The sequence below is a fragment of the Anabrus simplex genome, chromosome 5 (assembly GCF_040414725.1).
Source record: "Anabrus simplex isolate iqAnaSimp1 chromosome 5, ASM4041472v1, whole genome shotgun sequence".
Taxonomy (NCBI): domain Eukaryota; kingdom Metazoa; phylum Arthropoda; class Insecta; order Orthoptera; family Tettigoniidae; genus Anabrus; species Anabrus simplex.
This window is the reverse complement of record NC_090269.1, coordinates 396651647-396677844: the sequence shown is the minus strand read 5'-3', so window position 1 is coordinate 396677844 and position 26198 is coordinate 396651647. Positions and strand designations below refer to the sequence as shown.

The 26198-nt window shown below is 46.6% G+C and overlaps 1 protein-coding gene across 2 annotated transcripts in view; it reads left to right on the top strand.

Annotated features, from left to right (window-relative positions):
• The first annotated feature begins 22666 nt into the window (after positions 1-22666).
• Positions 22667-26198, top strand: part of LOC136874171 (probable ribosome production factor 1) — a 67644-nt gene continuing 64112 nt past the window's right edge. For both annotated transcript variants that reach the window (XR_011018288.1, XM_067147754.2), the window contains exon 1: positions 22667-22963. Coding sequence is in view for 1 of the 2 variants with exons in the window: in XM_067147754.2 (XP_067003855.2) it covers positions 22838-22963 (126 nt within the window). In the remaining variant the exon portion in view is untranslated. The remainder of the gene's footprint in view (positions 22964-26198) is intronic.

Here is a 26198-nt window from a genome sequence, read left to right as displayed (position 1 = left end):
TTGATCAGAAAGCACACTATAATAACCCAAATTTTGATCAACTGATAAGTATATACACCGTCTTTTATTAAAAAATGAGAGATTACAATTAAAATACCACGCCAGAGAACAATGGAAAAATATCATACACGGAAATAAGAGCTACGACTTTCATCACATGTTGCGAAAAGCACAAGTTACTCGAGTGTATATATACATAAATAACACAACTCCCAGCATATTAAAAAAACACCCATGAACTATTTAAAGGTAATACTCTACTTACCATCTCAGTTTGTCTGTTTCTGGACTTTCGAAAGCTTGCGTGAAGATTTGGCGGATGTTCGAGATTGTAAATCTCGCCGGATTTCTTTCACTCTGAAGAAAAATCGGCACTTCAGATAATGATAAACAAGGCTGGGAATTATATCCATAACATATTGAAGACAACAGCCAGCACCTGAAGGATCAACTGAAATTTTGTCTGTAGAATCGATACAATCAGAAAATATTTCGCTCCACATCGATTTTGAGATCAGTTTTTCACTAAATACTTTCTCGGCCTGGAAAAGAATGTCACATATACTTTTCGAAAGGCGTGTTAAAAACATTTCATTATTGCTTGAACTGTAGTCTTTTATTTCGGAGAGAACTGAAAATCTACTATGACTATTTTCACGTAGAGAATGGGCACAGGGCGAACACTTAATAAATTTAGAAGAGTGCTTAACAACGTACCCAGCCAAATGGTTCACTAAACACTACTCAATCGAAGAGTTTCGAACTGTGTGTTTCTAACCTGCTTCTCCAATAAATTAATTCTCGATTTTGCTGAGTTTAGACTGGATCTAGCTCGATTAGCATTTTTAGGCGCCTTTTGAGCGATAATATTGTCTTTCCGGCATCAGAAAGCACACTAGAATAAACCAAATTTTGATCAACATTAGACTGACCTTTTAATTCTCCACTTGCTGCTACACTCCCGTCTTCAATCTTTTTCTTCTTCTCCTAGTGGTGTCTAGATCCTTTTTTCCTATTGGTAGTTTCACGGGACTTAATCTCACTTGAGAGGTATTTCGGAAAATTCTGGAAAAAGTGAGGCACTGCTCCTGGACGTAATTTCCATCTCTCACGAGGCATAACCACTTTTTCACCATTCACTATAAAGTTATCTGATTTTACTATCAAATCATCAGAGAAATGAACTTGACAAATTCTACTATTCCTTGCGTGGAATAGCTCTGGCCCATTTTTCAAATTTATTTCTATCCTTCGGTGGTGAAAATAATTTTATACCACTAACTACTCTACCATAGCCTGACTTACAGCCAGGCACAAAACAGTACGGGATGTTGAACTATTAATTTAATCAGGCCACATAACACACGTGCTTTAAGTGCTCAACACACAATGAACTGAGTTTAGGAACTGAAAGCAAAGGAAATTCAACTTGTTGACTTGAAATATCTCGCACAATAACATCTCCCACCCTTTCCAACACATGGTTTGCCGGTCTATTGAAGCACGTGTTGGACACCGACGTTTGCAGTGTTCCCAGTGGCGGGTCCACAAACTACCACGCTATAACAGTTGAGTCATCGCGCTTGGTTCTTATATTCGTCATGGTAACACAATTCCCAGGGATTCTGATGGGCCGATCCCCTAATGTTTATGCAAGCCTCATAACATAACCGTTGTGCAAATTAGGGCACACGTCTTGTTATTCGCTCCAGTAAGTTTACATTGTAACCTACTACCACATAAAATCCGGCCTCTATTGCTGAGTAATAAGAATTACAAGTTTTGCGATATTTACTGAGTATGAAAGTACAGGGTGATCAGATATACTTTACTCCGGCGCACGGTATTTTTACCAAGGACAACCACACATTCGTCAGCAGCGGGAAGGTAAACCAAAGAACGGTAACACAAACAATTTTACGAAGTTAATTACTCACCAGCATATGAAAGAAAATGTTCAAATTGCCCACCTTCATTCTCCACACATTTTTGACACCTCATTGGGAAATTATTCATAACTAACGGTATTTCACGTTGAGGAATCCCATCAATTTCCTGACGAATATTAGTAGCCTCGCGGCTGAATTTCACGTTCACCACTGCTCGTTTGCTAAGTCAGCATTTTTGTGACGTCGTCAGGGTCAACGACTTTTGACGTTATAACTTAACTACCCTATCCTAATGATGACGTTACTATGACGCCATAAGTTATTCTACCCTAACCTAACATTCCCAACCTAACTTTACAGGCTCTACGGAGGAGCTCATCGGATAGATTAGCGGCCGATTTTTGGGGACAGAAGGGGCTAAATTTCCTCCCCTGGACCAGTGGTACATCATAAAATTTCCAACCACTGGTCCAGTGATTAATGAATGGTTGCTACGCAGCAGTCCCCAGTTCCCCTCAGGCTTCATGCCCGAAAGATTTTTTACAAACCGATCAGGGTTATACTACGGTTAATGTTCAGAAATTTGTGGGGATATTCATAGATTTATACAGATTGTGAATGAAATAATTAACATCAACGCATTTATTTCATTAATTAACATCGTCATAATTTCGTCATCAGACGACTGAAATTAAGTTTCTTGAGAGAACAGCAGTCGGCAGTCTGTCCGAGGAGGGAATGCGAATATTTCTTTTTCGCGCACGCTCCCGAAGAGCGCACTCCCTGCGTGGCGATCATCTCAACGTACATCGCCTCAGACATTCTGTTACTTCTGAGAACATACAACAGGGAAGATAGGCAATTAGTGGTACTATAGAAAAAATATGCTTGATCCCATGCTCTGCAAGCTACCAGGTCAAATGAGGTGTATTATAGTGGTTTAATCGGGTAGTAAGGGACAGGACAAAATCACATAGGCAGAAATAGAAAGTTACCTACATGTAAAACCTGAAAAATTTGTAGATAGCACATGCAAGGATGTGAGCTGGGAAAGTCCAGGTAATATTGTTAGTTAGGAATAGGAATCAAGCGTAAGTCAGTAACCTATGCCAAGCCACTCCTTTTATTTAGAAGAACTGTCCTTCTGGGCATTGCTGTGACTAGTGCGGCCGTGCCGGTCACCAAGCCATGCCGCTAAAAATCCTAGGACCTGCCTCACAGCTTGCTCCATTGGGATCCCTGGTATCTAGTTTCCGATCCCGGATGAACGTTGCTACGTCCGCCTAGGTGAAGACCTATAGGATGGTGCCGGCACATGGTGACGGACAGGCCTACTTCCTCGCCACCGAGGTGTGGCCCTGCAAAAACGGGCAACTGCGATGGCAGGTCAGGTGCTCCACCACCTCGTGTAGTTGGCGCACACCGGCACCTCCCAAGCCATGGAGCAAGCTGAGTGGCGGTGGTCACCAGAACAGCGATTACAGCGAATTTGGAGCCCACAGCTAACCTGCCTGCAGCACCGTCTCACATAGCGCAAACATTGCAAGAGCTGCTGGGAGGACGTTCACATCTCACCTGATTTCTGCTATCAGCTGGTTTCCTCTCCTGATTATTCCGTGGGTTGACTGTCTTCCTGGGTGTAGTCGTAGAAAGTGGCTGAGCGGCCCTCTCCTGGTGGGGCAGGAGTCTTCTAATTCCTGGTGCGGAGTGCCGTCTTCTTCCTCTTGGCAGTGGTCTCTTCTCGGCAGGGGAGGAAGCCCCGTCCTGGTAACACCCCTCCTCCCGACTTGGAGACCATAAGGGTACGGGCAGCCTCTTTGCAGTGCCGGCTTCTTTCTGGCTGGCGGGGGCGTCGGCAGTTGACGGCACTTAGTCTTGCTCCTGTCCTGTATGGCGCACATACCTGTCTGCATTGTGAGCAGGTGTTCTCAGGTCCGGAGGCCTGAGCAGCAGCCTCGGAACGCCAGGGGGCGTCCGTTCCCACTTCCGTGCCACCGCCCTGGTTTGCGCCCAGGTGATTTCTGGACCGGGCGGATGGGTCACCTTTGTGGTTTGTGGCCTTAGGGATCTACATCCAATTCAGAAAGCAGGGCAGGACAGCCTGTGTCAAGCCGTCGCGACGTTTGTGAGCGTTACTGTCCTGTCCTTGCATCACTGGCCTCCACGACTTCCAAATGGCACGAATCCGTGTTCACCTGCTTGTGTTCCTGCCCGGTGGCAGTTTTGGGTAGCTGCTTTCTGTCTGGCGTTGTTCTCTCTCGTGGCTCCCTTGCCGAGTAACTGTATGACATGAAAAATGCCAGAAAAGTGCTTCTTGAATGTCCTAAGCTTTTGAGGGCGAATGATGATCGCCATGGATAAGACAGTTTCGATGATTCTTAACGGATAGTCGCAGTCCAGATCCCACCGGTCGTCCAGGCACTTAATTATATCGTACTACTTCTTACTGCAATCTGCGTCACTCTTCGGGAAGAACCAACATGTTCGGAAAGGCCTGATCCACGTAGTTGGTCTTGAAGGCTATCTTCTTAAAGATCATTGACTGAACAGCACTTATTAGTGCTAACTCTCTTACAGAGCTCTCTTGCAAAATTAGTGATTTGTTCATAAATCTGTATAGTATTTTATGACGACGCTACATAAAGGAGATTTTCAGCCTCAGTGGCATGATCAATAAATTCAAAATTCAAAACCACATACGGAGATGAAGAGCTGTCACTACGGAGCCCTACAGGACTTCAATATGTGAACTTATTTATACGTAGAAGTACAAGTGCTCTGGTTGCACTGGTAAGTACTGATAACCCCTGGCGAGGAGAGGCATTAAGCAGAGGCACGTAGGTACGTCCGCTATCACAGTTAGCGCCTCCTGAAAAAATGTCACGGAGCTCTCGCTCTTTTGTGGGGCAGTACGAAGTAGAGAATGGGGGAAAATAGAAAGGTAGAGGGGGAAATAGAGAGCGTCACTATCGATCAACAGTTATAGATCTTACGACGACGGTATGTTTTCGAAAGGGAGCATAAATATTTTGAATTGTGACAGTTGAGAAATTTCTTTAGTTAGCTTTCAGAGCGGATTTCAAGACAAAGATGGCGGTATCAATAAATGGTTTCGAGTAAGAGAGGGTGTTTTAAATGTTGACAGCTGAGAAAGTTCGTTAGTTAGCTGATAGAGCGTAGTTCATGTCCCAAGATGGTGGTATAGTTTGGAATACGGAGCGCGTATTTTAAATATTGGCGGTTATCAAAACTACGTACAAGGGAGTTCGCATATCGTATCTAAGATAGTAATATGTTTTGAAGTGACAGAGCGCGCATTTTTTAATTTCACAGATAAACACTTGAACACGTGCTAGAGAGTGCGTATGTCAGGTTGTGACTTGTCCATATACGTGATTCCCCACAGCTGTGACGGTCCTCATATGAGGGCGGCCCACGCTTGGACAGACAGTTCCATAGTTAGCTGATAGAGCGCAGTTTAAGCTAAGGATTGTGGTATGAACATAGGTGTGGGAATAAGAGCGCGTGTTTTTAATGTTGACACCAGTCACGTGGGCAAGAGAGTTCCATCGTTAGCTGATAGAGAGTAATTCAGGCCAAAGATGGAGGTATGAAGATGTTTTGGGGGTAAGAGCGCATGTTTTCAATGTTGACAACTGTCACATGAACAAAAGAGTTTCTTAGTTAGCTGATAGAGCACAGTTCAAGGTAAATAAGGTGGTATGAACATATGTTTTTTAGGAAATGTGCATGTGTTGACTCTTGTCACCTGTCACATGGACAAGATAATCCCTAGTTAGCTGATAGAGGGCAGGTAAAGCCAAAGATGGAGGTATAAACATACGTTTTTGGATTAAGAGCGCATGTTTTCAATGTCGACACCTGTAACATGGACAAGAGAGTTCCTTAGTTAACTGACAGAGCGCAGTTCAAGCCAAAGATGGTATGAACATATGTCTTTTTGAGTAAGAGCGCAACTTAACGGACCGGGGTGAAAAAGGAGTTGAATTTTTTTATGAGGATACTCATATCTCACAAAAAGATGTTAGAGGCATGAACATTTGTATCTGGAATCTTCTTTGAAAGTAAAGAAACACGTGTTCTTTTGTCTTCGGAAAATCCACTTAAGGGGTGAGTGAATTGAAAAATTAGTTGAATTCTTTGTATGAGGATAGTTATATCTCAAAAACTAAAGATGTTAAAGACGTGAAAATTGGTGTTTGGAATCTCCTTTAGAAATAAAGAAACACACACTTTTTTTGGGGGGGGGAATCAACATAACGGGTAGGAAGGGGGGTGAAAAAGGAGTTGAATTTCTTTCATGAGTATTCTCATATCTCAAGAAATGAAGATGTTACAGACGTGAAAATTAGTATTTGGATTCTTCTTTAAAAATGATAAAACGCGCATATGTTTCTGTTGGGAAAATCGACGCAAGGGGTGTGGGGTTGAAAATAAGTAAATAAGGAGTTGAAATATTTTTATGAGGATACTTTATCTTAAAAACTGAAGCTGTTACACACGTGAAAGTTGGTATTTTGAATTTCCTTTCAAAATAAAGAAACGCGTATTTTTTGTTTTCGTAAAGTCCACTTAAGGAGAGTGAGGGGTGGAAAGAAAAGAAGATGAAGTTGAATTATTCTTACGAGTATACATTTATCTAAAATACTGAAGGTGTTGCAGACGTACAGGCATGAAAACTGGAGTTTGGAATCTCCTTTAAAATAATGAAACACGTATTTTTTGTTTTAGGACATTCCAGTTAAGGGGCTGAAAAAATTGGAAAAGCGGGTGAATTTTTAAAATGAGTACCGGTATAGCTACATTATATGTCAAAAACTTAACATGTTAGAGAAAAGAAACTTGGTATTTGGAAAGTCCTTTAAAAATACAGAAACCTGTACCTTTTTGTTTTCGGAGAAGGCACTTAACAGGGGGTGAAAAGTAGTTGAATTATTTTTTATGAGGATATTCATTTCTTAGAAACTGAAGATGTTACAGACGTGAAAATTGGTACTTGGAATCTCCTATAAAAATAAATAAACATGTATTTTTGTTTTCGGAAAATTCACTTAGATGGGGGTGAGTGTGAGGGAAGGACTGATCAAAGGGTTGAATTATTTTTATGGGGATACTTATGTATATCTCAAGAACTGAAGGTGTTACAGATGTGGGAAAAGGTATTTGGTATCTCCTTTAAAAGTAAATAATCATGGATTTATTTCTTCGACTTGAGGGAAGTCCGCCTCTGTGGTGTAGTGGTTAGCGTGATTAGCTGTCACCCCCGGAGGCCCGGGTTCGATTCCCGGCTCTGCCACGAAATTTGAAAAGTGGTACGAGGGCTGGAACGGGGTCCACTCAGCCTCGGGAGGTCAACTGAGTAGAGGTGGGTTCGATTCCGACCTCAGCCATCCTGGAAGTGGTTTTCCGTGGTTTCCCACTTCTCCTCCAGGCGAATGCCGGGATGGTACCTAACTTAAGGCCACGGCCGGTTCCTTCCCTCTTCCTTGCCTATCCCTTCCAATCTTCCCATCCCTCCACAAGGCCCCTGTTCAGCATAGCAGGTGAGGCCGCCTGGGCGAGGTACTGGTCATACTCCCCAGTTGTATCCCCCGACCAAGAGTCTGAAGCTCCAGGACACTGCCCTTGAGGCGGTAGAGGTGGGATCCCTCGCTAAGTCCGAGGGAAAAACCGAACCTGGAGGGTAAACAGATGATGATGATGATGATGATGATGACTTGAGGGAAGTCTGTTTCTCTCATGTACAGTTCTATGTCTCATGGTCAACTTAGCCCCAAACGGTAATACCCCAAACATAGTAACAAATAATTTCTTGGGTAAATGAAACTCAATTTTTGGGTGAGTTTTTTTTTTTTTTTTTTTTTTTTGCTAGGGGCTTTTCGTCGCACCGACACAGATAGGTCTTATGGCGACGATGGGATAGGAAAGGCCTAGGAGTTGGAAGGAAGCGGCCGTGGCCTTAATTAAGGTACAGCCCCAGCATTTGCCTGGTGTGAAAATGGGAAACCACGGAAAACCATCTTCAGGGCTGCCGATAGTGGGATTCGAACCTACTATCTCCCGGATGCAAGCTCACAGCCGCGCGCCTCTACGCGCACGGCCAACTCGCCCGGTAGGGGTGAGTTTCTATAATTTAGGAATGTTCAGATAATGTCTTAGTACAATGCCGAGGAACGATTACTTTGATCAAATTACGAAATTGCTAGTAAATTAATATATAAATACTATGAGTAAAGAACTGAAAACAGATATTAGGCTTTTTTTCAGAGGATATCATTCTGTATAGAGTAATAAATAAGTCACAAGATTGTGAGCAACTGCAGAAAGACCTCGACAAAGTTGTGAGAAGGACAGCAGGTAATGGTATGATGATAAACGGGGTTAAAGGTCAGGTTTGTGTTTCACTAATAAGAAAAGACCTCCAGTTCTAATTACTGCGTTGATGAGGTAAATGTTTCTTTTGGGGATCACTGTAAGTACCTAGGTGTTAACATAAGGAAATATTTTAATTGGGGTAATCACATAAATGAGATTGTAATAATATAGGGTGCAGATTTCTGCACATGATTAGGGCGGTATTTAGGGGTTGTAGTAAGGATGTACAGGAGAGGGCGTATAATTCTCTAGTAATACCCCAACTAGAGTGTGGTTCCAGTGTATGGGACCCTCACCAGGACTACTTGAAGGAAAGTAGCACGATTTGTTCCGGGTGATAACCAATAAAGGAGTAATTTTATGGAAATGTTGCAAAGTTAGGGCTGGGAAGACTTGGAGTAAGGAGACGAGAAGCCTGACTATGTGGTATGTTTCGAGCTGTCAGTGGAAGGATGGCGTAGATTGACATTATTAGACGAATACGTTTGAGTGGTGTCTTTAAAAGTAGGAAAGAACACAATCAACTTCTTCTTGTTTCTTCTTCTTTTGCTACCGCTTTTTCCCTCACCTGTGGAGTCACGGGTGCGCACTGCATCGCACATGTGGATTTGGCCCTGTTTAACTTCCGGGTGTCCTTCTTGATGCCAACCCTTTATGGAGGGATATAATCACTATTGTGTGTTTCTGTGTTGGTTGGTAGTGTGGTATGTTGTCTGAATATGATGAGGAGAGTGTTGGGACGGACACACACACCCAGTCCCTGAGCCAGAAGAATTAAACCAAAACGATTAAAATCCCCCATCCGGCCGGGAATCGAACCTGGGACCCTCTGAACCGAAGGCCAGTGCACGGACCGTTCATCCAACCAGTCGGGAATAAACAGTAGGAAAGAACGCAATATGAACATAAAACTGGAATTCAAGAGAACAAAATCGGGGCAAATATTCGTTTATAGGTAGGAGAGTTAGTGATTGGAATAATTTACCAAGGGAGATGTTCAATAAATTTCCATATTCTTTGCAGTCATTTAAGAAAAGGCTAGGAAAACAACAGATAGAACAACATATAGGAAATCTGCCATCTGGGCGACTGCCCTAAATGCAGGTCAGTGTCGAACGAAATTAATTGAAAAAACTGAGTGGCTTAGACTAGGGCCTCTCAGGGTGCATGCGCGTGGTGCATGCACTGTGCACGGTGCAAGAGACGACTTGGCTTGGTTGACCAGAGTGCAGACCCCCCACTCCTCGATTTGGAGCAATAGCGCTTACTCTCTCTTTCCTCACGCCTGTCTCGCTCGCTCCGCCTGTCTCCCTCTGCCCCACTTGCGCCGTAGCGCTCCAAATCCAAGCTGACTCGAGCCGAGCATAGGCGAGTTGAGCCGAGCTTAGCCGAGTAGCCCAGAGACGAAGCGTTGATCCGAGCCATGCCGAGCGGCAGCGATGCACAGTGCACGGAGCCCTTGCGCCTCTATCTGCACTTGTGAGATTTTGGGCGTTTGAGAGGCCCTGGCTTAGACGGTTGAGGCGCTGGCTTTCTGACCGCAACTTGGATGGTTAGCTCAGTGCGGTGGTATTTGAAGGTGCTCAAATACGTCAGCCTCGTGTCTTTAGATTTACAGACATGTAAAAGAACTCCTGCGGGACTAAATTCCGACACCAGTGCGTTGGCCATGTGGTTAGGGGTGCCCAGCTGTGAGTTTGCACCCGGGAGATAGAGAGTTCGAATCCCTCTGACGGCAGCCCTGAAGATGCTTTCCTGTGGTTTCCCATTTTCACACCGGGCAAAAGCTGGGGCTGTACTTTAATTAATGTCAGGCCTATTTCTTCTCATTCCTAGCCCTTACCTATCCCATCGCCACCATAAGACCTTTCTGTGTTCGTGCGACTTAAAGCAAGTTGTAAAGAAAATACAAGAAATCCGGCAGCTCGGCGTCTTCGGAAACCGTAAAAGTAGTTACAGGGACGTAAAACCAATAGCATTTGAAGTGAGGATGTTTAATGTCAAGACCTTAAGTGAAGTTTCGCGATACTTATCAGTAATTATTACGAACAGTTATAACTTCGATAACTCGCAGAATCTGTCATTATGATACACTGGAGGAAAAGTGAGAAAACCACTTACCAAACAAAATAATTAGCGGCTATCTGTTCTGAATGGCCACTTTGAGTCGTGAGTGAGTATCGCACAATGACCTTCAGATAAAGGGGCAAAAACACGATAGGAGAGTGTGCAAAAACACAAGAAAACACGAGTTTCATTTCTGCAAACTTCCATGCAGGACATCCCCAAGAGAAGTAAAATAGTTTAGACTGGAATTAGTTTCATTATAAGATTCTGGTGCCAAAAGTAATTATCATAACTTAGCATTCCAAGTCCTACAATATCGGCATGTAGAAGGTCTCTGGTGACTCATGCGGTGTTAATGCAACAAGATTAATTAATAACTAGACATTATGTCGCCCAACAGAGTTCCGGCTTTCCTGCCATGTCGGGGTGTTCCGAGGCATTCCCAAGATCACAACATCCCCCTTACAATACACTCACTTTGTTTATACCGAATCTGATTACTTCCTGTTATTTGGAACTTTTCTCTAATGTCCAGGTATTTTTGTTTAATTTCCCAATTGAAAATATTTTCCACCTTGATCTCTCTGCAAACAGACTTTACTTTCAATATCGTAGGCCTAGAGATACTTAGTTCACTGAAGATCAAACATCAGTCGAAAATAAAGCTTGTGAATTGTGGGAAACACTCCACTAAATCTGTAATACACTGAAGAAAATGGAAATTGCAACACCCAGAAGGAGTGGTGCTTCATAGCTGCAATTGAACATCCAGGACGAGTGTTCGGTTGTGATTCGATGATTACATTTTCAGATCCCTCTGACCGCAAGTTTGGATGACAATCAATACAGGATGTGTCCACCACGAGCTGCAATACATTAATGAATTCGTCGAGGCATGGAGTCAATAAGGCCCTGGTTCGCTTCCTGAGGAATTGTGGCCCATGCTTGTTGCACTGCACGGGTCAGTTGTTCCAAAGTTGTGGGTGGCTGAGGACGGTTGGCCAGTTGTCGACCCATCATGTCCCACACATGCTCAATAGGACTGACGTCCGGGTATCTGGCGGGCCATTCTAAGGTTGTGATGTCGTGGAGAGCTTCTCTGGAGATGCGTGCAGAGTGAACCCGGGCATTGTCCTGCTGAAACATCCCATTAGCAATGTTCGCCATCATAGGGACAATCACTGGATTGAGTACGCTATCAACGTACTGTCGAGCAGTCATAGTGCCCTCAACAAGCACTAATTGTGATTTCACATTAAAACCAATAGCTCCCCAGACCATAATGCTTGGTGTTGGCCCTGAGTGCCTCTCGACAATAAGATCTGGGCAGCCCATCTCCACGGTACGTCGGCGCACACGATTCCGGTGATCACTGCGGGCAAGACAGAAGCGCGATTCATCATTAAAGACGACCCTATACCATTCGTCGACCCACGTCGATCTTTCTCGACACCAGGCCAGCCTTACACGCCGCTGTTGTGGGGTCAATGGAACACTTTCTGCAGGGACACGGGCTCGTAAGCCAGCTGCACGCAGACGATTACCAAGTGTTTGTTGTGTAACTTGGGGTGCCACAGCTGCTCGAATTTGCGCTGCTGTTGCATGGGGTTCCGTCCGGGCCATCCGAATGATGCGGCGATCCTCTCTCACAGTTGTCTGTCGCGCTGGGCCTGTGGCAGGTGTACGAGTGTGGGCACCTTCATTTGACCACTGCTGCCATACACGTTGTACCGTATATGCTGTCGGCCAACACGTGCAGCGACAGTCCTTAGCGATAATCCAGCCTCACACAGCCCAATTATCCGAGCCCTCTCAAACGGCGACAGTTGTTGATAGCGTGTTCTTCTCTGTCGTCGAGGCATGTTTGACGAGGAACACTTCACTGCACTGACTGCAAGTCAACTACGCTATACCAGAGTCCGTATACTGGAGTTGATTCCTCCGCGACCAATCGTGTGGGGAGACCTGTAGCAACAATCCAATTGGTCTGAGACTTCGATCGTTTACATACCTACATGGCATCGTTCCATATCTTGAAAATCAACACAAACGACCAATGCCTTCATGGTGTTGCAATTTCCATTTTATTAAGAGTAATAACAAATTTGGAAGTACTACCAGTGGCGTATGCTGGGATCAAGACGTGGGCTACCAGTGTCCATTAGACTTAGGTTACCCCTTATCGATAGTTGGTTTAATGAATGCCAAGCCCTAAGTGTTTTGAGCTGCAGTCAATAGCCAACGGAGTAGCCTGCTGTGTTGTCAGTGCTGTTTCACAAGCTACTGCCTTGGCCTCTGATACTGTCAATAATCAACACCTGATCAGTGGACATGGTAGACTGGTTTAGCAAGTTTAAATCCGGCTTTGCGGCGAAATGGATAGAATGCCTGCCTTTAGTCCGAAGGGCCCGGTTCGATTCTCATAATCAACCCCTCGAACTCCTAATTCCCCTGGCTTAGGGACTGGGTGTTTATCACGTTTTGCCATTCATTTCATTCTCATTAGGTCATCATCAAGTCTATACAGATGCCATGCACTATTATCATTATTATTAAACTACAATTTTGAATTTTACAGCATTACCAGCAGTCTTACACACCATTCTATGGTTTATAAGCTTCTTCGGGAGATAAGTGGTTGTGTCCGACCCATGAATAAAGCTTCGATTCCAACGAATCAAAGAGAACACTAAACCTGAAAGATTGCATTTAATTTTAGCAGATATACTTAAAAAGAAAACTACTCGTATAACAGTAGCTCTGCAGTGCCTTTCTACAAGGATGTAGAAGCAAAAAGGAGTGAAATATCACCAATCTGTTATCTGTATAATTAAGTCAGAAGTATGAGTTGAGGAACTACATACGATGAGGAACGCATGTGTCATTTCGGAAACTTTGAGCTATCTCTCCTTCGTTAGCAGTAGCTATCTGACGGACCGAAGCCTAACACAGCTATTTCTCCGGTCCCCGCTCCTATCGGGCGTTCAGCGGCTAGCCGTGCGAAGTGAAGCGAGGGGAGTGGGTCGCAGTGCTTGCCTGGGATGCAATATCTTTCTCCGATGCCTTGCACTCAGAATATACGAGCGACGTTTTATCTCATTGCGTTCGAGTTTTGTAAATACACTGACTGACAGAGCAAATGCAACACCAAGAAGGAGTGGTTCGAAAGGGATGAAAGTTGGGGAAAGAACAGAGACGGCACGGACGAATAATTGATGTTTATTTCAAACCGATATGCAGGTTACACAATGCGCACGGCATCGACTCAGTAGGATGTAGGACCACCGCGAGCGGCGATGCACGCAGAAACACGTCGAGGTACAGAGTCAGTAAGAGTGCGGATGGTGTCCTGAGGGATGGTTCTCCATTCTCTGTCAACCATTTGCCACAGTTGGTCGTCCGTACGAGGCTGGGGCAGAGTTTGCAAACGGCGTCCAATGAGATCCCACACGTGTTCGATTGGTGAGAGATCCGGAGAGTACGCTGGCCACGGAAGCATCTGTACACTTCGTAGAGCCTGTTGGGAGATGCGAGCAGTGTGTGGGCGGGCATTATCCTGCTGAAACAGAGCATTGGGCAGCCCCTGAAGGTACGGGAGTGCCACCGGCCGCAGCACATGCTGCACGTAGCGGTGGGCATTTAACGTGCCTTGAATACGCACTAGAGGTGACGTGGAATCATACGCAATAGCGCCCCAAACCATGATGCCGCGTTGTCTAGCGGTAGGGCGCTCCACAGTTACTGCCGGATTTGACCTTTCTCCACGCCGACAGTCATTGTAGAACGTGTTGTCGTGTGCCACAGGACACGTGTATAGCTAAGAATGCCAGGCCGCCGTCAACGGAGGCATTTCCAGCAGACAGACGACTATACGAGGGGTATGGTGATCGGGCTGAGAAGGGCAGGTTGGTCGCTTCCTCAACACCGGGTGGAACCCTCTCGCTCCAATCCTCAACCACCCACCCGCCCTAACCCTAACCCACCACGGAACCATCCCCGCCTACCCCACCATCTTAGCCCACCTAATAACTCTAACCTTCTCCTCTTACTACTCACTTCCCTCGTCAATATCACCTCCTTCTATCAACAAACCATTCACCTTCTCCTATCCAACAACCCCACTTTTAATTAAAACCTGTGTAACTTGTATGTAATTTCAAATCTGTACTGTAATCACCCAAAATATGTAAACCATTGTAACTAATGTAACATAAATCAATAAAAAGCACGAGAACACATGCTACACCCTTAGCCAAGAGGCCAATCCCCTTTCGAACCACTCCTCCTTGGTGTTGCATTGTCACTGTCAGTCAGTGTATAAAACCATTCCTCGCCATTCCATCGTCTGGGGATCAGTCCGTCTGGGCACTGCTGTGACTAGCACGGTTCTTGCCGGCTGCGGAGCCATGCGTCGAGTACCACTAGGGCCTGTCGCACGGCTCCACCTCCTTGGGGTACCTCGTACCCAGTCTCCGATCCCGGAGAATGAGGCCAAGCCCGCCGAGGCTGGGGCCTCCTGGAAGGGGGTGGGTCATGGCGCCGAGTCTCCTTCCTCTCTGCCCGCGCCATGGCCCGGTAGATAGGACAACTGCGATGGGAGGCCGGGTGGCCCCCCGAGCAGTTGGCGCACACCGGCGCCTCCCTAAGTGTTGCTCAGGCCGTGTAGTGGTGATCACCACCATAGCGGTTGCACCTCACCTCGAGCCCACAGCTGACCTGACGGTGGCCCCACCTCAGACAGCGGAAACACTGCAAGAGCTGCTGAGGGGGACGTTTTACTCTCACCTGACTGCCGCTACCCGCTGAGGTCCTCTTCTGATTGGCTCCTCGGTTGACTGCTGTCCTGGGAGCAGTCTTGGGTTGCGGCTGGGCGGCCCTCTCCTGGTGGGCCTGCATCACCTTCTGCTTCGTGGTCCGGCGTCGACTTCTTCTTCTTCTTCTTCCCGAGCGTGTCTTCTCGGCAGGGAAAGAGGCCTCGTCCTGGCGACCCTCCTCCTGGACTGGTGACACCGGGGTAGCTGGTGGCTCCGCTGCGTCGCCGTCTTCTTCCTTCTCCTGGCTGGCGGTGGCGGCGGCGTCGGTCGGTGCTAACACTTGACTGCGTTCCCTGTCCTGTGGGGCGCACATCGAGGTCTGCAGCTCGATGGACGTGCTGGCAGGCTGGGCCTGGACAGCAGCCTCAGTTCGCCAGGGGGCGTCCTCCTCCACTGAAGTCGCACAGTCGCGGCGCCAGAGGGCGTCATGCCCCACCTCCGTGGTGGCGTCGCTGGACGCCGGCTGGGTGGCCAGAACTAGGTCGGTGTTAACCGCCCTATTCCTTAGCCTCCTCGGCGTCTCCCTGGTCTCCGTCACGGCCCTGACTGCGCCGGTGTTCATCCCTGGCACTCCGTCCCTCCCTGGTAGACGGATGACCTGGAACAGAGAAGAAAGCTCCTTCTCTGCGTCGCGCATCCGCTCCTGGTCGTGATGCCGGATGATGAGGCCTTCTGGTAGGAAGCTCTCGACGGCCATGGTTGTCGAGATGATCCTGCCTCCTCGGCGAGGGCGCCGCATTCTGTCCAGGACGAGGCCCCGTTCAGAAGTTACAGGGCGCCCAGCCCTGTAGTACACGAGCAGCGCTTCGTACGCCGGGTCGGTGTAGCCTTCGGAGAAGAAGAAGCCGTTAGGGGGGTCACACCCGTCCCTGTACGGCTCCGTCTCCACCTCGATCTCCGGCTCCTCCTGCTGCCGCTCCGGCTCGGGTGCCGGGGTCTTCGGCTCAGGTTCCAGCGTCTGCGGCTCCGTGTTGCTCTCCGGTGTCGGTGTCTTGCCGGTGAAGAGATCTCGGAGCAGGAGCCCGATCGCCACCGCCCGTTCTTGGGTCGTCATCGAATCCGCCTGGTTGTCAATCCTGGTCCTCCTTAAAGAAAAACTGAAATAGAAGAAAAGAAAGAGCGAGCAATAAGAAGTGCTACAGCTCAGACAAATGCTCTTCCAAAGTCATACTAATAAGTACAGCTGCCTGGTTAGCACTTGAGAAGTACTGAGCGCCTGGCAAGGAGAGAGATAGCGCAGCGAGAGGCACGTACGTCCTTTTACTACGACTGTCAGCTCGTTCTTATAGTTCAGTCCGACCAAGGAGCATGTTTTCATTCTCCTTCCCGAGGGGAAGGGGCGGGCCACCTAGAAGGTAACGCCTTCTCTCTGGCCAGGAGATTCGGCGGGGTTTGGGGATTGGATAGGTTAGATGTAAGAGGGGGGGGGGGGTGCTTTTAATTTAGTGATGTGGGGGATTGGCCTCTTGGCTAAGGGTGTAGCATGTGTTCTCGTGCTTTTTATTGATTTTTGTTACATTAGTTACAATGGTTTACATATTTTGGGTGATTACAGTACAGATTTGAAATTACATACAAGTTACACAGGTTTTAATTAAAAGTAGGGTTGTTGGATAGGAGAAGGTGAATGGTTTGTTGATAGAAGGAGGTGATATTGACGAGGGAAGTGAGTAGTAAGAGGAGAAGGTTAGAGTTATTAGGTGGGCTAAGTTGGTGGGGTAGGCGGGGATGGTTCCGTGGTGGGTTAGGGTTAGGGCGGGTGGGTGGTTGAGGATTGGAGCGAGAGGGTTCCACCCGGTGTTGTTTCCCGAAGAGCTGGATCCCTTGCTGTATTAGCCTTTGTGCATCTTCGGGTTGTTGGAGAAGGAGCCGCACCATATAGGTGGGCCCGGCTGTGTTGTGGATCCTGGCTGCTTTCTTTAGGTTGAGTCCTGATCGCCGTATTTCCTGTTTGATGATTTCCGAGGGAATGGCCGGGTTGACTCCTCTGATAACGCAACTGGCGTTGGACTGAGGCGGTGGTGGTGGTGGTGGTGTCGGCGGGGTTGCTTCGATGGACTCGGGAGCTGGTGGTGGTGTTTCTCTTCTTATTTCCATAGTGATGCTGGTGGCGTCTTCTTCTTCGGTCTGTAGGTTTACTGGACTAGGCTGCTTGGTGGGTTTAGGGGACATCATTATGGGTGTGGAGTGTGTCATTACTGTGGAAGTTATAGGAATGGTGGGGTGGAGGGGAGAAGTAGCAGTGGTGGTGGTGATGGTGGTAGTTGTAGTGGTGTGTGGATAGGTCAACGGATGACGTGGAGGGGTGTATGGAGGTGGTGGCCGTGGTGATGGAGGTTGGATTTCTTGGGGTGGCTGGGCTCCCGGGTTCGGTGCGATGTCATTTTCCATGTAGGCTGGGCATGGTTCTGCGTAGTGTATGTAGATGCCCCATCTTATGGCATTTTGGACGGCTTCTTCTGTGGCAAGTTGGATCAGGACTCGGTCGGTGGGTGCAAAATCCACCACTATTCTACTTAGGTTTAATACTGGTACGCCTTTGTTTTTGAGGTATCCGAATAAGGTAGCGTCGGTGAAGGAGCGATCTACGCCTGGAATTATACAGTTGGGCATGTTGGAGGGAGGCCGACTTCCAGTTTGGTGTCTTGGCCTGATTATGCTTTGTTGTCACGGCTAGGGTACGAATTGGAGACTGGAGTGTTCCCTAGCCGTAGTAAAAAGTGGCATAGATCGTATTCCGAGTTTGGAAGAGCGATGGTTCAGTCCGACCAAGGACCAAGGGGGAAGTTTTCATTCCCCTTCCCGAAGGGAAGGGGCGGGCCACCTAGAAGGTAACGCCTTCTCTCTGGCCAGGAGATTCGGCGGGTTTGGGGGATTGCTGGAGTTGGAAAAGAGGGACGGAGCTTTGTATTTGGTGGAGGAGTTGGGAGGGGGTCTCGACCTCTCGGCTAAGTGTTTATTGATCTTTCAGTATATACAGTATTTTACAATATTTTACAATTTGGAATATTTACATTTGATTTTTACTTTTGGTTTTTACAATGGTGGTTGTTCAGTCCGACCAAGAACCAAGGGGAAAGTTTTCATTCCCCTTCCCGAAGGGAAGGGGCGGGCCACCTAGAAGGTTACGCCTGTGCTGTGGATCCTGGTGGCTTTGTTCAGCTGAAGGCCCGTTCGCCGTAGTTCTTGGATTACCAGTTCTGTTGGGATGGCTGGGTTCACGCCTCTGATGACGCAGCTGGGGTTGTTGTTGTTGGTGCTGGGGTCTGGTGCTGGTGGCGGTGCTTCGTTGGTCTCGGACTCGGGAGCTGGTGTATTTGGTCTGCTTGTTTCCATGGTCTTGTTGTGAGTTTCTTCATTTGTCGTTGGCCGGGTAGGGCTGGGGAGAGTGGTGGGGGACATCATGATGGGAGTGGAGTGGGCCATGGTGGTGATGGTTATAGGGGTATAGGGAGAGCTGCGGGCGGGAGTGGTAGCCATTGTGGTGGTAATGGTAGTGACTGAGGTGGTAAGCGGATGGGTTGAAGGTTGGGGAGGTGGGATGTACTGCGGTGTTCTTATTGGTGGTGGCTGGCGAGGTGGCTGGGTTCCCGGTTTTCGTTCTCGTTCGAACTCTTTTTCCAGATGAGCTGGGCATGGATCTGTGGTGAAATATTTTCCGGAGATGTAAATTCCATTGATCAGTGCCTGGTGGACTTCTTGTGGCGTGGCTAGTTCAATTAGGAATTTATACGTTGGTAGGACGTTCTCCAATAGTCTGGTGGCGTTGGTGGCTGCTATTCCGTGTCTGCGGAGCAGACGAAGGATTATCTCGCCTGTGGCTGTGGGATCTACGTCATTGAGGATTATGTTGGGCATTGTGAGGGAGGCCGACTTCCTGTTTGGTGTCAGGCCCAGTTTTGCTTTGTTGTCGCGGCTAGGGCACTGAGTTAGGCCCCATTCACAATGCAAACGTAACCGTAAAATTAACGACGTAACGTAACCGTAAAATTAACGTAAAATCTGTGGTATTCACAATGGAGGAACGTAACATTAAGGTAAAGAGTACACAGCAACCAATCAAAACACTGCCATGTTATTTAGTACGGAAGTCAGGTTTTGGGCTATCACTCAGTTTTATATTTCAATACCTCGATGAAATCAAACAACGTGGTAGCGGAATCCATATTACTTCAAACATCTATTGCTTTGCTCCTGGGAGCTGTGTAGGCCTACGGTACCTGAAAAGGCGATCTAAACAACGGTGCAGAAAATGGGTTCATCCCTTGAATCAAAGAAGGTTATCTCAGGGCGATTTCGGTAATCTACTGTAAGAAATGACCCTCATCAGTTCGTTTTGGACATGCGGATGAAACCTGAACTGTTTGCCTTTCTTACGATTTGCTTCCCCTTTTGTAATAAAAAGAAATGTAAGGTCTCCTTTACCGACATCTATGCCCCTATCTATCACACCCCGATGAGATGTTTGGATGATATCGATTTCGTAAACTAGTAGTCCGTCATAATGTTAAGAAATATACAGGGACACTGTTTTATTTATGACAGGGATTGTGTCTCGTCCGTTTGCCAGCGCTGCGAGTTTGTCTCCCGCCATTTATTGTCAGATTTCATTACTACAGGATATTAATTTCCACCTATTATTTTTCGCTACAACGTATTTGTAATACTTTTTCCTTCTATCATACATAGACTATACACAAATATTATTTTGAAAGAGAATTACAGGTGTTTCGTCGATAGAAGCCATTATATCGTGCACAACACACAATGTTTACCTCTGCTCTGATTGGCTGGTTCTTAAAGTTAACATAAAATTAACCGCAAGAGTTTGGAGTTTGCAATCCCTTAATTTTACGGACTCGCAGTTAAGTTTACGTCGGCGCATTGTGAATGGATCCATTAGATAATATGGCCGCTAACTTCTAAGTTAACGTTAATTTTAAGTTTACGTTACGTTACGTTTGCATTGTGAATGGGGCTTTAAAGCTGGAGTATTCCCTAGCCGTATTAAAAGTGACGTAGATCGTTCAGTCCGTTTTGTTATTTTTTTTTTTTCGGGGGGGCCCCCGAAGCCCGCTCCCCCCGCGTGACCATCGACTCAATCTACATGGCCTCCGACATGCTATTAGTTCTAAGAAGAAAAAGATAGCAGGGAGGAGTGGAAGTGTGATACTACAGGAGTATCTGCCTGTCCCCATGCTCAGCATGCTACCAGGCCAGATGTGGTGGTGGGTATAAATAGTGGTGTAATCAGGTAGTAAGGGTCAGGACAAAACCACATAGGCGGAAATAGAAAGGTGCCTACATGTAAAACCTGACATTTTGTAGATAGCACATGCAAGGATGTGGTTCTGGAGAGGTCCAGGTAATTGTGTTAGTTGGGAATAGGTATCATGCACCGTCATAAGCCTATTCCTCGCCGTTCCAGTTATTCAGGGGATCAGTCCTTCTGGGCACTGCTGTGACTAGCGCGGGCCGTGCCGGTTGCCGAACCATGCGGCAATAGCCACTAGTGCCTGCCGCACCGCCCGACCCCCTTGAGGTCCCTCGTACCCAGTCTCCAATCCCGGAGAATGAGGCCAAGCCCGCCGAGGCGGGGACCTGCTGGATGGTTGTGGGACATGGCGCCGGGCCTCCTTCCTCTCTGCCCGCGCCATGGCCCGGTATACAGGGCAACTGCGATGGGAGGCCGGGTGGCCCCCCGCGCAGTTGGCGCACACCGGCGCCTCCCTAAGTGTAGCGCAGGCCGTGTAATGGTGATCACCACCACAACGGTTGCACCTTACTTGGAGCCCACAGCTGACCTGTCGGTGGCCCCACCTCAAACAGCGGAAACACTGCAAGAGCTGTTGAGGGGGACGTTCTGTTCTCACCTGACTGCCGCTACCTGCTGAGGTCCTCTCCTGATTGGCCCCTCGGCTGACTGCTGTCCTGGGAGCAGTCCTGCGTTGCAGCTGGGCAGTCCTCTCGTGGTGGGCCGGCATCGCCTTCTGCTTCCTGGTCCGGCGTCGACGTCTTCTTCTTCCTCTTCCCTGGGGTTTCTTCTCGGCGGGGGAAGAGGCCTCGTCCTGGTGGCCCTCCTCCCGGCCTGGTGACCCCGGGGTGGCTGGTGGCTCCGCTGCGTCGCCGTCTTCTTCCTTCTCCTGGCTGGCGGCGGCGGCGTCGGTCGGTGCTACCACTCGACTGCGTTCCCGGTCCTGGAGGGCGCACATCGAGGTCTGCAGCTCGACAGACACGATGGCAGGCTGGGCCTGGGTAGCAGTCTCCGAACGCCATGGGGCGTCCTTTTCCACTGCTGTGCTGCCATCCGCCATCAGGGGCGCCTTCCTAGATTGCGCCCGGGTGACAGGTCCTTCCTGGTAGGCCCGGGTCTGTGACCACTTCGTGGAGGTGGCCCTTGGAGGAGCGGTCTGCGTCCACTTCGCAGTTCCGAGTCGCTCAGCCTGGGTCGCACAGTCGCGGCGCCAGGGGGCGGCATGCTCCACCTCCGTAGTGGCGTCGGTGGTCTCCGGCTGGGTGGCTTGGACTAGGTCGGTGTTAACCGCCCTATGCCTTAACCTCCTCGGCGTCTGGGTGATGGCCTCCTTGGTCTCCGGCTCAGCACTCCTCCTGAGGGCGCCGACGTTCGTCCCTGGCACGCCGTCCCTCCCAGGTAGACGGACGACCTGAAACAGAGTAGAGAGCTCCATCTCCACGTCGTGCATCCGCTCCTGGTCGTGATGCCTTATGATGAGGCCTCCCGGTAGAAAGCTCTCCACGGACATGGTCGTCGGTAGCCTCCTGCCTCCCTGGAGGGGGCGCCGCACTCTGTCCAGTACTAGGGCCCGTTCGGAATGAACAGGGCGACCTGGCCTGTAGTAGACGAGCAGCGCCTCGTGCTCCGGATCGGTGTAGCCCTCAGAGAAGAAAAAGCCTTCAGGGGGGTCGCACCCGTCCCTGTGCGGCTCCGTCTCCACCTCGGTCTGCGACGCGTCCTGCTCCTTCGGTGAGGGCGGTGTCTTCGGTTCGGGGTGGTCCTCCATCCATTGGCGCGTTGGGTAGAAGCGGCCTCCCCTGTAGATAACTCCTTTCGCCAACGCCATGCCATTGGGACCGTCCCTGAAGTTCGTCGTGGCCATCCTGAAATAAAATCCTGAAAGAGAGAAGCGAGCACTGAGAAGTGCTCAGCTTAGACAAAGCTCCTTCGAAATGTACTAACAAGTACAGCTGCCTGACTGGTACTGGGAAAGTACAGAGCGCCTGGCAAGGAGAGAGAGAGCGAGCGGGAGGAACACGTCCTTCCACTACGGCTGTCGAACTCGTCCTAACGATCGTTCAGTCCGATTTTACTCCGTTCATTTCTGCTTGATGATGATGCTTGTTGTTTAAAGGGGCCTAGCATCTAAGGTCATCGGCCCAGCGTCGTTTCTGAATCTCAAACTTGTTATTATAATTTTATAATTATAATAATTATTACTACTACTATTAAACACCTGTCCAGGAAATGTACGGATTTTGTTTAAAAAATCAAAGAAATCTGAATAAATCTTCCTCACTAGTTCAAGAAATTTTGTCATTTTGCCATTGGCAGCAGTGATGCACTCTATACGTTCATGTTTTTTTTTAAATATGGTGGATGGTGATTTGTATGTGTATGCTTAATTTATGGTTTTTTAGTGTCAAATTTGAACCATGGGTTCATCGAATGAAAATGAAGACAAACCCGATATTTCGGAAAAGATTCAGCATGTACGGAAGATAAGAAACAAGCATCTCCGTATGATTGAATTTAAGAAGCAGTTGAAACTAAAGAAGAAGGTTAGTGTATGTTTAATCTGTAACTGCACGTGGTTAGCGATCTTGTTGTGTTCTTTGTTTATTCACTTAAAACGTTTGTAAATTAATGATTTAATTTCACCATTGTTCCATACTGTTTGTGTGTGCTTTTTACAATTGTTATACTTAATACAATGAGTCACAATGAAATTCATACAAGATCGTAATTTACTGTATTTGTTTCGTTATGAACAAAACGTTGGGTGATTATGTTTGTCATATTTTTTTATGTGCAATTTAACGTGTATATGTTGTATTATTATGTCACTACTTGTTAGTTATGTTGTTCATAAATTAACACAAGTAGGCCTATCTCTGATTCTTGGGTATTATGCTGCTGCTCGATGTCACAGGTATAGACACCGTATGTTTCACTGTCAAGTGGCATACGAAGCGCAGGAGACAAGTTCAGTTTATCATCAAGCGTTGTGAAGTAATGATAAGCTATAGTGTAATAATGAGCCATCAAGACTCGTTTACACGAGTAGGGTAGCGAGGCGAGTAGAGTTGCTAAGTTTACTCTATCACTGTCTGGTAGAGTTGACATTCGTATCGTTCATACGGGAGTAGAGTCATACAGTAGAGTAGAGTAGTAGCACTATGTAAAGACGTAAGCACATCGTAAGGAAGTGTTTCAAAACATTTGCAAACATATTAATGCAAGAGGTTAGTGAAGCGTTAGAAGAAGCAAATGAGGAAGGAAGGGAATGGGTAAGAGGCTAGTTTAATAGGAGAGATACACTCGGGGCATCAACATTAATTCTGAGAGAACTTGCAACAGAGTATAAAGAAGAATACAGAAAGTGTATGAGGTTGACGCCTGATAACTTTCAGACATTGTTAGATGCTATAACACCGCAAATTCAAAGACACGGCACAGTAATGAGAGATGCAATAACACCAAGAATTAAGCTTGAGGTTCCTCTGAAATTCTTGGCCACTGGTAATAGTCATCAGTACACTGTAAATCATGCTGGTGTAGGCCTAATTTGTAGTAGCTTCTTTGCCATAAATACCCCAATTATTGATCTTTTTTTGTTGTTGTTTTTTGTTGCTTGTACAGCCCAGGTGTAGAGCGTAAGCTTCAAGATCTGACATTATACTGTAAATAATAATTATTTTGGATATTCCAAACAAAATGGAAATTATTCAATTTGTTGGGGAAATTACTGTTATTGCTCAAAATTAATGGCAATGGCAAGTGATGTGTAGAAGATCCCTATGTATGTTATTAATATGATTAAAGTACACAGTCCTGTACTATTGTCTTGCCTAACTTAAACACATCAAGACACATGATGAACATGCAGTGTAACAATGAAACTTGATAAATCTTCATTTAAAGGGACAATCCAGCTGACACTTGTTTATATTTTATGTTGCATCTTCGAAACTATTATAGGTAGGGCCTATAGGTATTTGTAAAATCCTCCTTCCATCGAAAAGAGGGAAGTATGTTCTCCATTATAGGACAATACACCTGCATTTGTTTGCCCTTCAATGGTGTACCTCCCCTTAATATCACTCAGCTATAACGTGTAGATGTCTGCAGCACCACCTCCAGACTTCTTGGATTTACAAATTTTCATCAGTTCTTGGTTGTAGATAAATCGTAACTTTTTAAAATTTTCTCTTTAAGTTCCATTAAACCAAAACCCTCTTTACCCACTTTCGTAATCAAGTCCCCTTCCGCCGCCCGTCTCATATTCTTGTTTCTGTAAATAATGCTGTTTATGTTCCATAAACATTCTTTTTCACGGTAAAGTTCTACAAATTTGCATGTTTCTCCTTCCGTCCACTTCATTTTGCTGTCAAATAAACGCACAGGTGCTCAGTTTACTGAACGGAATACCGTCCATACATACATGGAAATAGTCGAATGGTGTGCCAACTGTAAAATCGAGTGTCCTCGGCCTTCTCCGCCAGCTCTCGGAGCTCGGTTCCGGTGGAGGGGGAAGGATAGTGGTAGAGTTAATTTACCACAGCGGAAACCCACTCTACTCTTCTGCCTACTAGCTACTCTACTTGCTACTATCCCAGTCGTTTACATGATGCTAGTAGCGCTACTATCTACTCTACTCGCCTCGCTACTCTACCCATGTAAACCAGCCTTCAGAGTGGCCAGTCGTCGAAAGGAGAGAGAGAGTTGAAGATTTTTTATTATAAAACACAAAAAACTTTAGAGAAATTACCAAAATTGTGAACAGAAGTCATTCAACTGCGCACTGTGTTATAGATAGGTGTAAAAGTACCAACCGGAAAATAAGGACAAAGTAAGTCAGGAAAGAATTTTTAATTCTACAGGCAAACGTTGGATACTATGAGAGGTTAAGAATAATCCAATGATTAGTGGTTCAAAACTTGCTGTGATGGTTGAGGAGCACACAGCGAAGAAAGCCCATAGAGAAACAATTAGGTGCATTGTCAGGAAAAGTAATAGGCATGGAAGAGTAAGTATGAACATACCATTGGTCAACGAACTGAACAGGAAGAAGAGGTTACAGTTTGTTCGAGTGCACATAGGAAAAGATTCTGACTTCTGGAAAATGGTAATATTTAATCATTTAAGTTATTTAATGCGCACAATGTGCAAAGAATTAATATAGGCTACATTAATCTTCGTTAAATTTCACCAGTTATTCCGATCGCTGTATATAACTTGAAACATGGTACCTAGTACAGTATGCACCACATCTTGAACATACACAGTTCAAACCTGGTTCATGATAATGATAACGGTAATATTTGCAGATGAAAACAATTTTAACCTCTATGGATCAGAATGAAGAGCTAATACCTACAAATATGCGTCCAAGTATTAAATACGGTGGAGGAGGTGTTAAATTCTGGGGCTGTATGGCAGCTTGTGGGGTAGGGAAGTTGACTTTCATTGACAGGATAATGGTTAAAAATGTGTATTTGAACATACTGAAAAACAATTTGCCTGAGTGCTCAAAAACTTGGAATACAAGTATTATCAGAATAACAACCTCAAGCACAAAGCTCACCTAGTGTGAATGTGGATTCTGTATAACTGTCCAAAGCTGCTGGAAAGATCTCCTCCTCCACCAGATTTAAATGTTACAGAGAATTTGTGGCATCAAGGAAACATAATTTTTCCCATAAAGATGACCTGAAAGCTGCTTTATGCGAGGAGTGGGAGAAAATAAGTCCATCATACTATAAAAAATTGGAACGAGCCATTCCTGCCCATTTG